The sequence below is a fragment of the Geotrypetes seraphini genome, chromosome 5 (assembly GCF_902459505.1).
Source record: "Geotrypetes seraphini chromosome 5, aGeoSer1.1, whole genome shotgun sequence".
Lineage (NCBI taxonomy): Eukaryota > Metazoa > Chordata > Amphibia > Gymnophiona > Dermophiidae > Geotrypetes > Geotrypetes seraphini.
This window is the reverse complement of record NC_047088.1, coordinates 157,192,169-157,207,094: the sequence shown is the minus strand read 5'-3', so window position 1 is coordinate 157,207,094 and position 14,926 is coordinate 157,192,169. Positions and strand designations below refer to the sequence as shown.

General features: G+C 45.6%; 1 protein-coding gene across 1 annotated transcript in view; it reads right to left on the bottom strand.

Moving 5' to 3' along the window:
- LOC117360870 (caspase-8-like) overlaps positions 1-14,926 on the bottom strand; it is a 108,640-nt gene that overhangs the window by 20,470 nt on the left and 73,244 nt on the right. Inside the window, exons 6-7 of the mRNA XM_033945411.1 lie at positions 9,587-9,657; positions 1,020-1,158 (exon numbers count right to left, since the gene is read on the bottom strand). Coding sequence (XP_033801302.1) covers positions 1,020-1,158; positions 9,587-9,657 — 210 coding nt within the window. The remainder of the gene's footprint in view (positions 1-1,019; positions 1,159-9,586; positions 9,658-14,926) is intronic.

Genomic DNA, 14,926 nt, shown 5'->3' with positions numbered 1-14,926 from the left:
AATGAGCCACAGAGAGGAGGACCCAGGCCCATACATCACTCTAACCACTACATTTATGGTGGAAAGTGAAAGACCACCAAAAACCTACTATACTGCCATATAGGTGCCCCCTGCAGCCATAAGGGCTATTGGGGTGGTAGACAGGTAGGTATATTAGGTTTGGGGGGAGCTCTGGAGGACTCACCATACATTAGAAGAGGGTTATAGTGAGATGTACTTCTGGCACCCTTTATGTGAAGTTCACAGCAGTTCCCTCTAAAGTGTCCCACTGCTCTATTAGGATGTTGGGCCAGTCCATTACAATGCTGGCCCCTCCCACATCCAAATGGTATGCATTAGGACATTTTGAACTTGGATGGTTTTGTGATCGAAAATGGGGAATAAAGTTGGACGTCCTAAGGGTTGGATGTCCTGGTGGCCAAGATACCTAAGTAGATGATTAAAAAAAAAAAAAAGTGGACTTCTTGTGATGTTGCCAGTTTCGAAAATTCTCTATCTCAGATTTTGGATGGCTTGTGGGAAACTTTCAAAGTTGGACTTAGACATGCTACCGAAAATAGCCTTCAACATATGTATACATAAACTTGTTTTTCTCTGATTTATTAAGTATTCCTGTAGACTTAAACAAAAAAGAAACAAACATTAAAATTACTATTATTAAATTATTATTATTAAATTCTGAATAATACTATTATTAAATTATTATTATTAAATTCTGAGTTGTCTAGTCTTTGACAGGGAAAAGCACATTAGACTACTGAATTGCAGCTGGTCACCACTATATTTTATGATAGTGCCATAACCCCTTAGGTGACTTAAGTTTCTTCATCTTAGAATCTTTTCCATCAAATATCTAACCAGTTAGACTTCAGGTGAATATTAATTAAGGCAACCTAGGTTAGGAGTGCAGCCACTAATCAGCCAGCAGATTCCTACATCTACCTACTTCTATATACCCAGCAGACTTATGAATGTATGTATTGAAATAACTCTCAGCCTCTTTCTAACATAGCACCTACCGGCATCTTTATCTGTTCCACTCCTATTATTCATAAAGCGTAGTTTGGGAATCTCCAATCTTGCTTTTTCAAAGTTGAAGTTGTTTACGATCAAGCATTTTCCTCGAGGACGGCTGTTCATTTTATACACATTGTCAGTCTGATGCAAAACGAACAAGAAAGTTAACCTTGCAGAGAATATTTAACATGAAAAATACATTCAGTGAGCCTTTTATAAAATACTCAGGAATTCATGCACATACCGGGACACAAGAGCTAGCACTCTGGATACTTGGGCACCCCCTTTAACTAAGCCGAGGTAGAGGTTTCTACTATGGCCCGGAGCGCTAAATACTTCAACACTACTCTGACGCTCATAGAATTCCTATGCCGGAGCATTTAGCATCCCGGACCATGGAAGAAACTTCTACCACTGCTTAGTAAAAGTCTTAAATTTGGAGTTGAAATCTATATGTATACTGCAAGCAGCAAAGGAGGACAAGAAAGAAGTGTTTCTGTACCACAGTTATTGCTCCCACTTCCCTCTGTAGCCTATTGGCTGGAATATCTAACAAATGGGCTACAGGAAGAAGGGAGAGAGCCCTATTACAGCTTAATGACTGATGGGTTCCAGCAAAAGGAGGGAGCTGCTGTAACCATGGCTAAGGGAACTTCCTATCTACAGCTGCCAATGGACAGGGGAAAAACAACAGATAGACACTATTGGCATGACAATTTTATGTGTGTTGCCACAATAATATGTTTAGCAATTAAGACATAAAACGACAGAGAAAAATAAAGGGCTTAGGAAGGGGTGAGAGGGTTTGAAAATAGTTACTGGCTGGGAGACAGAATGCAACTTTAAAGAGATGGAGGTGGCAGAAAGCAGCTGTAAGGGGACAAGAGATTGCATGATGGGGACATGCACAGGGAGTGGAGCTGTGAGGAGAGGAGTAGGAAGGGGGTAAGTGAATTTAAAGGGCTTATTAACTATGGCATGTCCATGTCAACACTTGTATTGTTTCAAAGAGAGCCTCCTTCTAGAGTTTATAAGATGCAATATGCATAGGCAACATATCAAGATCTACTTGGATATTCTTGTTAAGCATGACAGTGATGCCCAATACAATTGGAACCATTTCCGTACCTTTCTGCCACATTTTCTAGGTCTGGTTATACTTGTGAATACTGAAGGATCTTCTCATTCTCTACACAATAATACAGAATGGTTATCTGATACTAACACTTTCATTAGTGATTTGGATCTAGTGACAGTCACTAAGGGCTAGATTCACTTACCTCCTTTCTGTGCCCGATCCGTGGCCGATCCGTGCAGACCCGACCAATTCACAACACATAAAAATTAAAATGAGGGCGATCGGAGGAACGCACCCCTCTGTCTGCACGGATCGCTAGTGTGCAATCCTGAGCCATGCGCAGACCATCTGCTTTCCCTGCAGATGGTCTGCACACGCATTTTGTGTCCATTTTGGCAGCTCCGCTTTAAAACCACGGGCTCGCACTGCGGGGAAGGGCGGTAGAGAGCAGGAGGGTCGGGGGAGCCAGAAAGAGTCGGGGCAGGCAGAGAGAGCAGGAGAGCCAGGGAGCCAGAGAGAGAAGAGTCGGGGCAGGCAGTACTCCGAGTGGAGCCTCACCAAAGACAGAGCAGTTTTTTACACAAGTGACTGGTCCTCACCAATCACTTGTTCTTGATCGGCCAGCCACTCGGTGTGTCAGGAAAAAAGGGTACTGAATCGCGTCCTTCCTGCTTTGCATGCTGAGTCCCCTTATTTGCATGCATGGATCGGGATCAGATCGTTAGTGAATTGGGTCAGAGAGAAATCAGGTCGCAAAGGGCTCGCAAACCAATTGGTACACGATCAGTTTGCTTAGTGAATCTAGCCCTAAGACATAGCTGACAAACAATCATGACTGAGCACACATACTGAGGAAGAACACAATAGGAATAAAGGGCAGTGGTGCTCGTATGTATTAAAAACAATATTAGAACAACAGATATTCAGGATTGTCAGGTTGGTGTGATATAAAGACCTCTATCACAGATAGAAGTGGACAAGGTAAGTAAAATATTTACATTATTACTATATAATTAGGGCTGCTCATTTGATGCATTATAATACATTAAATTTTTAATTCATTTAATAAATTTAATGTGATTAACATAGTAAATAGAGCAGATTTGAGCTGGAGATCACTTAGTAACCACAGACTGATAGTCCAAAGACTTTTTTCCTTAAAGATACTTGAATCATCATACGAAAAACTGGAAGAATTGTGACCGCTTAAATTTCACTTTTTGGTGGAATTCGATATGCTTGTGTTATCGTTACAAGAAAATGATGTCTGAACAAAAAGGTAATATTAAGTGTTTTAATCGGACGTGGGGGTCCATTGACTGATTTTATTGATTCTAATTGAATGGTTTTTCCCTTTACTTTTGGTTATACTTTTTACATCCAGGGAAGGGGGATGGGTGAGAGAGAGAAGGATAATGTATAGAGACTGGTTTATTTATGAGTAGTTAGTACTATTGTATGGGTATCTTGAATATATTAAAATCAGGGAGGAGGGGGTGAAAATTATTCTTATGTATTTCACTGATGGATATAAGTGCTGTTTTTTCAGGCAACTTGTTATGCAATTTTTGTATGCACTGTTTTAAGAATGAAAATGAATAAAGATATAAAAAATAAAATTAAAAAACACATTAGGCTCCCTGCTCGTTGAACTGGCTTCTCTCTTTCCTCCCACTCCCATTGTCTGGGATCTCTCACTCTTCCTCTTTCTAGCATCTTTCTTCCTTTCCTGACCCTCCCCCTAGGGGTTGCCATATGGCTCCATTCTGTCTGAGGCTGGACTGAGAAATCTAGGTTTTACGTCTATTAAAAGCAATGTCTCATTCCTTCCTCCTTTTTCTGGAGCCATATGGTAACCCTGCTTCCCCCCTACACTCCAGAATCTTTCATTCTCCTTCCCCCTCCACCTGGCAGCCCTCCAAACTTGCCTTTAAGTTCAGCAGCACTAAAGACATGCTGCTTTTGGCCAGCCTGGAGCCCCATCTTTACCCTCGTAGAATCCCACCTCCTCTGATGAACTTCCTGTTTCTAGCAGATGAGATGCTACAGAGGGAGTGCTCTGGGCTGGCCAGAAGCAGTTTATCTTTAGAACTGCTGAACTTAAAAGCAAATTAATAGGATTGCCAGGGGAGGAAGAGGGGAAAGAGAATGAGAGATGCTAGTGTGCAAGAGGAGGGGAGAGGAGAGGTAGGTAGACAGGCAGATATGACAGGACCCATGAGATAAAGAAGAAGAGAGAGATATGTGGGACTGTGGCGGGAGGGTGGAGGGGAATGAGAGATACTGGCGTGCAAGAGGAAGGGGAGAGACAGGCATGGAAAAGATGCCAGGACCCACGGGAAAAAGAGAGATATGTGGGACTGTGGTGGGGGGTGGGGGAGTGGGAAGGAAAATGAGAGATGCTGGCGTGTAAGAGGAAGGGGAAAGGCAGGCATGAAAAAGATGCCAGGACCCATGGGAAAAGGAAGAAGAGAGATAGATGCTGGAAATAAGAAAAGGAAAGAAAGAAAGGGAGGAGGAAAGTGCTGGACATGAATGGAGTAGAAAGAAAAGGAAGAGAAAAAGGAAATTCTGACCATGGATGGAAGGGTAAGGGGAGGAAGTTGCTGCCCATTGATGAAAGGGAAGGGAAGAAAGAAGGGCTGAAATGCCACCCATGGATGGAAGTGAAAGAAAGAGAGGAGGGAGGAGATGTCTCCTATAGATGGAGGGGAAAGGGAGAAGATTTCACCCACAGATAGAGAGGAATGAAAGATTGAAGGGAAGAAATGCCACACACAGATGTAGGGGTAAGGAAGAGAGAAGGGGAGAGATGCTGTCCCTGGATGGAGGGGAAGGGAAGAGATGGAAACTAAATAAGATTTGAGAAGGAAGCTGAAGAATGGAAGAAAGTTGAAGTGTGAAAAATGGATATACGACAAAAAGTGAGGAAGAGAGACAAGAATTAGTAAATAGCCAGAAGGCTCTAAAAAAAAAAAAAAGACACAGGGCAGACAGAAGAGAGCAGAACCAGAGACAGAACAAGATGATTACAAAAATAAAATCACCAGTAATTGAAATATGTCAGTTTTGAGAATATACAATCTGCTGTCTATATTTTGCACTGTACAGGAGGAACTATGAGGGGAATGAATGCTTTATGTGAATAATTGTGCTAGTAAAAATTTAATCTCAATTGATCAAGCAGTTAAAATTTGTAATCAATGTACAGCCCTAATAAAAATAGTGGAACTAATAATAGGTGAAAGCAATATGCTGGATGTTAATTGGAACATTTCGTCTGCAGTGTTAGTAAGGTAAATTCTGGATTCTCTTCATCAACAGGTAGGGGACCATACTGGACCTTGCATTTATGAATAGGAAGAGTGTTTCTGATGTTACAGTGTGTGATCATCTGGTATAAGTGACCACCAGATGGTGAAGTTTCCCCAGATGGAGAAGATTCATTTAAAAGTAAGGATTCTAAACTTCAGAAAATGTAATTTCGTCAAGTTAGGGGAACAACTCAAGGAGTTACTAGCTAGATGGGAATATTTAGGGGAAGAAGAAAAACAGTAGATAAATCTGAAGAGATATTTTAAAGGCAGTGAATATCAATATCAGTAAGACGGACCCGGCTTCAAATCCTTTTAATTTTTATTTTTTTATTATGAGCCCTCTAGAAACAGAAATATACCTACTGTACCTAAATACTGTATATACTTGAATATAAACCCATCTGAAAATAAACTGAGGTAGGTTTTCTTCCCTCCACCCCAAAAGGGGGGAAAAAAAAGGTTGACACAAATACAAATGGAACTCACATCAGTCTTGCAAGGATTACTGTGGGACTGAGTGACCTAGTAGTTAGAGCCACTGCCACAGCACCCTGAAGTTGTGAGTTCAATCCCAGCCTCTTTGTGACTCTGAGCAAGTCACTTAATCCCTCCATTGCCCTATTTACCACAATGAGATTGTGAACCTGCTGGGACACTCAGATAGGGAAAATATTTGAGTACCTGATTACTGTTCAACATATTGTAACAGCTTTGGGTGAATCTCTTCATGAAAAGGCAGTAAATAAACATAGCAACCACTGTGGGAACTCCCTTCCATTTTGAACAGTGAGACTGCACAGGGCAAGAGCACAGGAGGACCACTCTTGCCCTGGCTCACCACTGGAGGAGCAGAGCTTAATGTAGGCCTGGGGGAAGGCCTGCAATGGGTCTGAGAGGGGGCAGACTCAAATATAAACCGATACCCCCATTTTTGGCCCCAAAATCTAGGTTTATAATCGAATGGTGTATATTCAGCTACAATAGGTATTTTTTTTGTTCCTGGAGGACTTACAATTAAAAGAGTTAAAGTGAGATTTGAACCTGGCTCCCTTTGATTGTTACAGTTGTTTGGGTCTCACCACATCTGGCTTCCTTTATTTACAGTCCACTGCTGTCATCTTTCTTCTTTTCCTGTCCCACTCCCTCCCCACTGCACTCCAGAATCTTTCCTTCTCCCTCCCACTCCATCTGGCAGTCCTCCAAACTTGCCTTTAAGCCCATCAGCAGGCTGGCCAGAAGTAGTTTATCCTTAGCTGGACTTAAAAGGCAAATTCATAGGGCAGCCAGGGGAAATGGAGAGTGAGAGATGCTAGAATGCAAAGAGAAGGGAGGGGAGGGAAGAGATGGGCAGGCAGAGATGCCAGGACCCAAAGGAGAAGGAGGAATATGTGGGACAATGGTGAGTGGGGGGAAAAAGGAGCATGAGTAAGGTGACCATACGTCCCATTTTGAACGGGACCGTCCCATTTTTTGATCCCCTGTCCCGTTGTCCCCACACACAGCTTTGGGACGCCGAAATGTCCCATTTTCAGGGACAGCGTCCTGCAGGTGTGCACAGGGACAACGGGACAGGCGATCGCTTCCTGTCCATCCCTGTGCGCAAATAAAGCGTCTTTTTCTGGCCTCTTGCAGTGCTGGAGGGAGAGAGAGAAGGGCAGAGATGAGGGCTGAGTGACGAACGGTCTTCAATCCCTTTCAGTGCTGATTGGTCAGAACGGTTCCTGGGGCGGGGAGAGTCATAGAAGGATCAGCCCTCTAGCTCTGATTGGGGGAGAAGAGAAAAGAAGGCGTCACTCTCAGCTCCTTCTGCTACTCATAGCTAGGGCTGGAGGAGGAGCCAGGGCTTGGACATGCAGCTGGGAAGATGGGCGCCTGATTTAACACCCCCCCCTGTCAGCCACCGCCACTGTTCTCCTTCTTACCTCCCTGCTGCTGCTGGTAATCGCGACGTCAGTTCTGACGTCAGAGAGGATGTTCCGAGCCAGCCAGGCAGCGATTGGCTGGCCCAGAACGTCCGCTCTGACATCAAAATTGACGTTGGGAAGAAGGCTTCTGGGCGGTGATTGCCAGCAGCAGCAGCAGAGAGGTAAGACGGAGAGCAGCAGCTGCGGGGGCGGGGGAGGGGGGTAAATCGGGTGCTGGAGGGAGGCTTTTTTATTTTGCACGGCAGAGAGGGAAGGAGGCAGGCAGGCAGGCTGGCTGGCTTCGGGGGTGGGGGTGGGACAAAGTCTGGAAGGCAGTGAGGGGGACATGGGAAGGAGGTACTGGGGGCACTAAGGAGGAGGCACTGGGGGCACTAAGGACATGGGAATGAGGCACTGGGGGGCCCTAAGGACATAGGAAGGGGACACTGAGGGCACTAAGGACTTGGGAAGGAGGCACTGGGAGGCACTAAGGAAGGAGGTACTGGGGGCACTAAGGAAGGAGGCACTGGGGGCACTAAGGACATGGGAAGGAGGCACTGGGGGCACTAAGGACATGGGAAGAAGGTACTGGGGGCACTAAGGACATGGGAATGAGGCACTGGAGGGCACTAAAGACATAGGAAGGATGCACTGGGGGCACTAAGAACATAGGAAGGATGCACTGGGGGCACTAAGGACATAGGAAGGATGCACTGGGGGCACTAAGGACATGTGAAGGAGGCATTGAGGGCACTAAGGACATAGGAAGAAGGCATTGAGGGCACTAAGGATATAGGAAGAAGGCACTGGGGGCACTAAGGAAGGAGGCACTGGGGGAACTAAGGACATGGGAATGAGGCACTGGGGGCCCTAAGGACATGGGAAGAAGGCACTGAGGGCACTAAGGACATAGGAAGGAGGCACTGGGGGCACTAAGGAAGAAGGCACTGGGGGCACTAAGGAAGGAGGCACTGGGGGAACTAAGGACATGGGAATGAGGCACTGGGGGCACTAAGGACATGGGAAGAAGGCACTGAGGGCACTAAGGACATAGGAAGGAGGCACTGGGGGCACTAAGGACATAGGAAGGAGGCACTGAGGGCCCTAAGGACATGGAGGGAATAGAAAAGGAGAATTGTTGGCCCTGAGTGCAGAAAGAAATGAAAGAAAGGATGCACAGTCAGAAGGAAACACAACCAGAGACTCATGAAATCAACAGACAGCAAAGGTAGGAAAAATGATTTTATTTTCAATTTAGTGATCAAAATGTGTCAGTTTTGAGAATTTATATCTGCTGCCTATATTTTGTACTATATTTGTCTATTTTTCTAATAGTTACTGAGAGGATATTGCATATTTTAAAGTCATCTGCCTTGATATCTTTGAACCCCCCCAAATATAAATGATAATTAGCATTTTCTATGCGTATAGTGTGCTTTGTAGTTTTTAAAATTTTATAGTTACCATTATGAATTAATAAGATATTATGTATACATGAAAATGAATGGAAGAGATTGGGGCGGGGCTAGGGTGTGATTGGGGGCAGGGCTAGGGCAGGATTGGGGTGGGGCTAGGGCGGGATTGGGACGGGGTTGGGGGCGGGACTGACAATAATAGATGTCCCCTTTTGATAAAAAAAATAAATGGTCACTTTAAGCATGAGCGATGCTGGAGTTCAAGAGGAAGTAGAGAGGTAGACATGGAAGAGATGCTGTGACCCAAGGGAGAATAGAGGGACAGGATACTGAATATAAGAGAAGGAAAGAAATGCTAAACAAGAATGAACTGGAGAGGAAAGGCTGCCACTCTATTGTGTAAGAAGGTCTATATGGCCATTCAACCAGACAGACATCCTTGTCTCTGTTTTGGGTTGTTGTTTTTTTTTTTTTTAATACTTTTCATATGTTGGATGTTCCAATTTGTAAAATGGCTGTTCATCCTGGATATCCATCTCATGCATTTTCGAACAGGAAATCCTAATGTATTTTCTGTTGGAAAATGCAGGTGAGATGGATGTCCATTTTGGACATCTCTATTCTGACTCCGATGCCCCTCAATTTGTTCTCTCCCCCTTAGAGATGCATAGCAATTCACTAGGTTTACAACTGAATTTTTGGTCACATTCTCTGTTGCCCCTATGTTGCTGATTTTCTTTTAACCATTTTTACAAAATTCTTTACAATATCCATAAGTTGAAGAACATTAAAAAAATTGCTATTTTTAAATAGCTATCCAACCATAAGAAATCTATTCTTTAAATTCCTTGTTACCTGCAAGTCTTCCTCTTGGTTTGTGGGGAAATTGCACGAGGTGGGTGAACCAGTCTCAGATGGAAGGCTTGCTTGGATGAAAAACCCATAAAAACCCATTAGCAGATTCATAGGGTTTCAGTGCAATTGGTTCATTGAAGAAACATTGAAGAGATTAGTGAGTTTTCAGGATAAACTGGCTCTATGAAAACTACCTTCTCTCTGTCCAGCTAAAAGTATGCATGGTGTTCTACAGCTTGTATGCTTTTAGCTGCATTTAGATGAGGTGTTCCTGAGGCTATGTTTTGAACAGGATCACATATGCCTAAATCTGCTTTAGGGGCCCTTTTTAAGCTGGGTAAGACATAGCTGCCTATGTCGAGATTCATCACTTAAACGGCCAGGTGCTGATTCTGTCCCCATAGTGTCCCCAGCATAGCCGACTTTGACTTCGATGCTAACCGTGATATTCAACGTCACTTAGCCAGTTAAGCGCTGTTGAATATTAGCAGGTAGCCCTGGCCAAGCAATTTAACCATTCGGCAGCCGACTAAATTGCTTTGAATATCAAGCTCTATTTCTTAGTGGATGCCAATGCCATGTACCATGTGACACTTCAACATGCCCCACCATAAGGCATTTTAAGCTGCAATGAGCTCATGTTAATGCTTACCACAGCTTAGTAAAAGGACCCCTTAATTTGCACTTAACACGTTACTATGATAACGTGGGTTATTAGTACATAGGCCCCCATCAAAAATAATGGGGTTTGTACTGAATAACATGCAGGTCTCAGAAAACAAACAGGCAGCCGATTCATAAGATCCAGGTTAGATGAAAAAATAAAACAGTAGATCAGAGCAGAAGTTCAAAATTCCAACGTAAAATTCATGCACCACATAAAACAATAAATACACAAATAATTAAAAACCCTACACGATTGTGAATGTCTACTTGTAACCCATTCTGAGCTTCTGGGAGAACGGGATAGAAAATGAAATAAATAAATATTTCAAAGGTATAATTTAGCCATTAACACCTAATGGCAACTGCTTCTCTCTACACTTGTTTGTTTTTTGGTTTATCCTGAATAGCATGCATTCACATTAATGCATGTTAATGCGTACTAATGTACATCAATGCATTAGAGCAGGTTAGGAAATCTAGCCCATGGATTGCATTTTCAAGTCTACTTGTACATTATTACATTATTTCACATTAATACTGGTGCAAAAGTGCATGGATATTTTGTATGTGTTTTTATTATTTATGATATACTGTATAAGCATACACACACACCTGAGAGTTGTACCAAAAGTAATGCAAACATGGCCATAACATTTTATGAATCAAAAGGAAACAGGAAAGTCGTGCCTCATGCATTAGATGCACAAGCAGAAAACAGTGAGGATGAAAGGATAATCCTTCCTTAGGAACACATAAACTTTACTGGAGAATCACATAAGATGGATTATAGTTCATTTCGACCCGGCCAGTGTTTCGACATATAAATAATGTGTCTTTATCAGGAGTCGTTATGAATCCTCTCAAAGGCGTGAGAATGATAAACAGTAGGCAGTGATCCACAAACAGAGCGAGTGTATAACATTTCAACTAATCAATGTAAACAAGTTACCAACACTGAGGTTCTCTAACACTTTTGACTTTACTGCAGTGGCGTACCTAGCCCATCATTTTTTACACCCCCCCCATCTGTATGAAAACATGATTTTTAGTAATAATCCACACGTCACACATAAGTACCTAGGAAAAGGCAGCATCTAATATAATAAAACGGTAAGCCACGCATGCGCACTTCCTATGCGTGCGTCCGTTTTCCATGAGCTGTAGTGACCCATAGGAAGTGCGCATGCGCGGCTTATGGTCTGGCCTCACGCGAGGCAAGACAAGTGCGCATGCGCGCCCTTCCCTGCTCTCCACCTGCGGAGCGGCAGCTGCCGGCCGCTAGCACCCCCTGCCCTCTCCATCGCCTCCCGGCTCCAGCAGCGTAGGCAGCACTATAAACACGTAGCTTCACGCCCTTCTCTGCCGATTTCCTCTGCCGCGTCTCTGATGACATTATCGGAGACAGACGCGGCAGAGGAAATCGCCAGTAGAAGGCCGCGAAGCAGCGTGTTTAAAGTGCTGCCTACGCGGCTGGAGCCCCGAGGTTTGTCGGCGGTGGGAGGGTCAGGAGCAGGCCGGATCGACAACGGCAGTAAAAGAAGGGGGAGGGGCCGAAAGGAGCAGGGAAGAGAAGGTAAGAGAAGGGATAGGGGGAGTGGGAGAAAATGCTGCTACTGCTTCTACACAGGAAAGGGGGGGATAGGAGGGAAATGCTGTTGCTGCTGCATAGAGAAGTGGGATGGAAATGCTGCTGCACAGGGAAATGGGGAAAAATGACAGACAGACAGCAGAAGGGAGGGAGACAGAAAGAAAGAAAGAAAGACAAAGGGGCAGGGAGAGGGACAGAAAGACAGACAGAGAAAGGGGGCCAGAGAGAGAGTCAGCGGGAGAGGGAAAGGGGGCTGCTTTGGGGGGAGGGGTGTGCTTGGGGCAAACAGCTTTGCTCTGGGGGGGAAGACAGAAGGGGCCATGGAGAGACAGGGAGAGGGATAGGGGGCTGCTTTGGGGGGAGGGGTGTGCTGGGGGGAGACAGAAGGGGCCATGGAGAGATAGGGAAAGGGGGCTGCTTTGGGGGGGAGGTGTGCTGGGGACAGACAGCTTTGCTCTAGGGGGGGAAGACAGAAGAGGGCCATGGAGAAACATTTGGGGGGGAGGTGGGTGCTGGGGGCAGACAGCTTTGCTTGGGGGAGAGGGGGAGACAGAAGGATACAGACAGCAGCCAAGGAGAGAGAGATAAAGAAACACAGACAGACAGACACATCTATTCTAGCACCCGTTAATGTAACAGGCTTAAAGACTAGTCTTACATACTGCAATGAGCAGTACAACATCAATACACCCATTGTAAAACTAAACAAACCAGACTAGTACAGATCAATCCTGCAGTCAATCCTAACAAAAAACCATGTCTTTCGACCACACAAAACACCTTTACCTAGTATGGAACCCCTCCCTCTTTTACAAAACTTTAGTGTGGATTTTAGCCACAGAAGTAACAGCTCTGATGCTCATAGAATTCTAAGCATCAGAGCTGCTACCACCATGGCTGGCGCTAAAAAAACGCTCCACAGTTTTGTAAAAGGGGGGATAAAATAGAAATACATAGACAAAGGTTAAATTGAACCAGCAATAAGCTGGACTCTGCATACAATGCACCACAGAAACAGTGACACATGTCTCCTAGAGCAATAAATAAATAGAAAATTTTTTTCTACCTTTGTCTTCTGTGGTTTCTGCTTTCCTCATCTTCTTGTAACTCTCTTCCTTCCATCTACTGTCTGCCATCTCTCTTCCCCTATATGGCATCTTCTCTCCTTCTATGCCCCTTCCAGAAACTGTGTGCCTCCCCCTTCCATCTCTCCTTTCACCCCCATTGGTCTGGCATCTCTCTCCTTTCCTTCCCTCTCCCACACCTCTCCTCTGTAATCCCTTTCCCTTTTTCCCTCATTTTCCTTTTCAATTTATTTTCTGCATCTGGCTAGATTACGTTCTTACTACCCTCTCATCAATTTCCTTTTTTACTGTCTACCTAAAGCTTGCCACCTCTTTCCCTCACCCCTCCAGTGTTTCCCTAACTCAATCCTTTTCACCCCATCATGTGACCTCCTTTTATTTATCCCCTCCTTCCATCATGTACCCTCTTTCTCTAACCCTTCCATCTAGTACCTTCTCCTCTGTTTACTTCCATCCAGCTCCCCCTTTCTCTCCTCCAATTTTCTTCCTGCATTTGCTCCCTTATCTTTCCCATCTGCACTTCCATCCAGCATAGGTTTCCCACTACCATCCAATATCTGCCCTTTCTCTCTCCATCTACCCCTCTTCAGTCAGCATCTGCCCCCTTTCTTTCCCTCCAATATCCTTCCCCTTTATGTCTCTCCCCTTTCTCTGTACATCAATTCCATCAGCACCACCCTTCCATATGACCCTACCCCCTTTCTTTCCCTCCACCACTCTTCCATTCCAGCAGTCCTGCTCCTTTCTCTCCCTTCATGCAGCAAGGTCCCACGATGGCTGTAGCTGCCAGCTGCCAGTCCACCCCACTCCGATGTACTTGCTCTGGAGCGGACTCGGCAGCCGCATGCTGGAGGGTCCCACGATGACTCATCTGCTGGCTCTGCTCCAGAAGAAGTAAGTTACGTTGGAGAGGGTGGACCCGGCAGACACAGAGAGTTGCGGCAAAGTCCCGCAATGACTGCGTCTGCCGGGCCCACCCGCTCCTCGTAACTTACTTCTTCCGGAGCAGAGCCGGCAGATGAGTCATTGTGGGACCTTCCTGCACCTCAGCGCGGCTGCTGACTCTGCTGCAGAGAAAGTAAGTCAGAGGTAACGTGACTTTTTATTTTTTTCATCAAAATGGGACATCTATTAATTGACTGTGTATCCTTTCTTTCTGCACTCAGGCCAACAATTGTCCCTTTCTATTCCCTCCTTCCTTCCCATGTCCTTAGTGCCCACAGTGCCTCCTTCCTATGTCCTTAGTGCTCCCAGTGCCTCCATCCTATGTCCATAGTTCCCCCAGTGCCTCCTTCCCATGTCCTTAGTGCCCCCAGTGCCTCCGTCCCATGTCCACATTGCCCCCAGTGCCTCCGTCCCGTGGTCCATAGTGCCTCCAGTGCCTCCGTCCTGTGTCCTTAGTGCCCCCAATGCCTCCTTCCTGGGTCCTTAGTGCCCCCAGAGCCTCCGTCCTGTGTCCTTAGTGCCCCCAGTGCCTCCTTTATGTCCCCCACTGCCTTCTAGATTTTGTCCACCCCCAAAGCCAGCCTGCCTTCCTGCCTTCCTATCTCCCTCCCTACCTGCCGCACTAAAGCCAGCCAGCTTGTCTGCCTACATCCTTCCCTCTGTGCCGCGGAAATAAAAAAAGCTTCTCTCCTTCCTTTCCTCTGGTCCGCGCCGCTTCCGTCTTACCTCCCTGCTGCTGCAGCTAATCGCCAATAAGAAGTCTCCTTTCTGACGTCAATTCTGACATCGGAGAGGATGTTCCAGGCTAGCCAGGCAGTGATTGGCTGGCCCGGAACATCCTCTCTGACGTCAGAATTGATGTCGGAAAGAAGACTTCTTGTCGGCGATTAGCAGCAGCAGCTGCGGGGAGGTAAGACTGCAGTGGTGCGGACCGGGAGAAAGGAAGGAGATGCAGGTCTAGTTGCACAGTAGGGCAAGAGGACCCAGACCTGGCAGGCTGTTCACCCCCCAAGGCGTGCACCCAGGGCGGACCTCCCCCCCCCCCCCGCCCCTCCC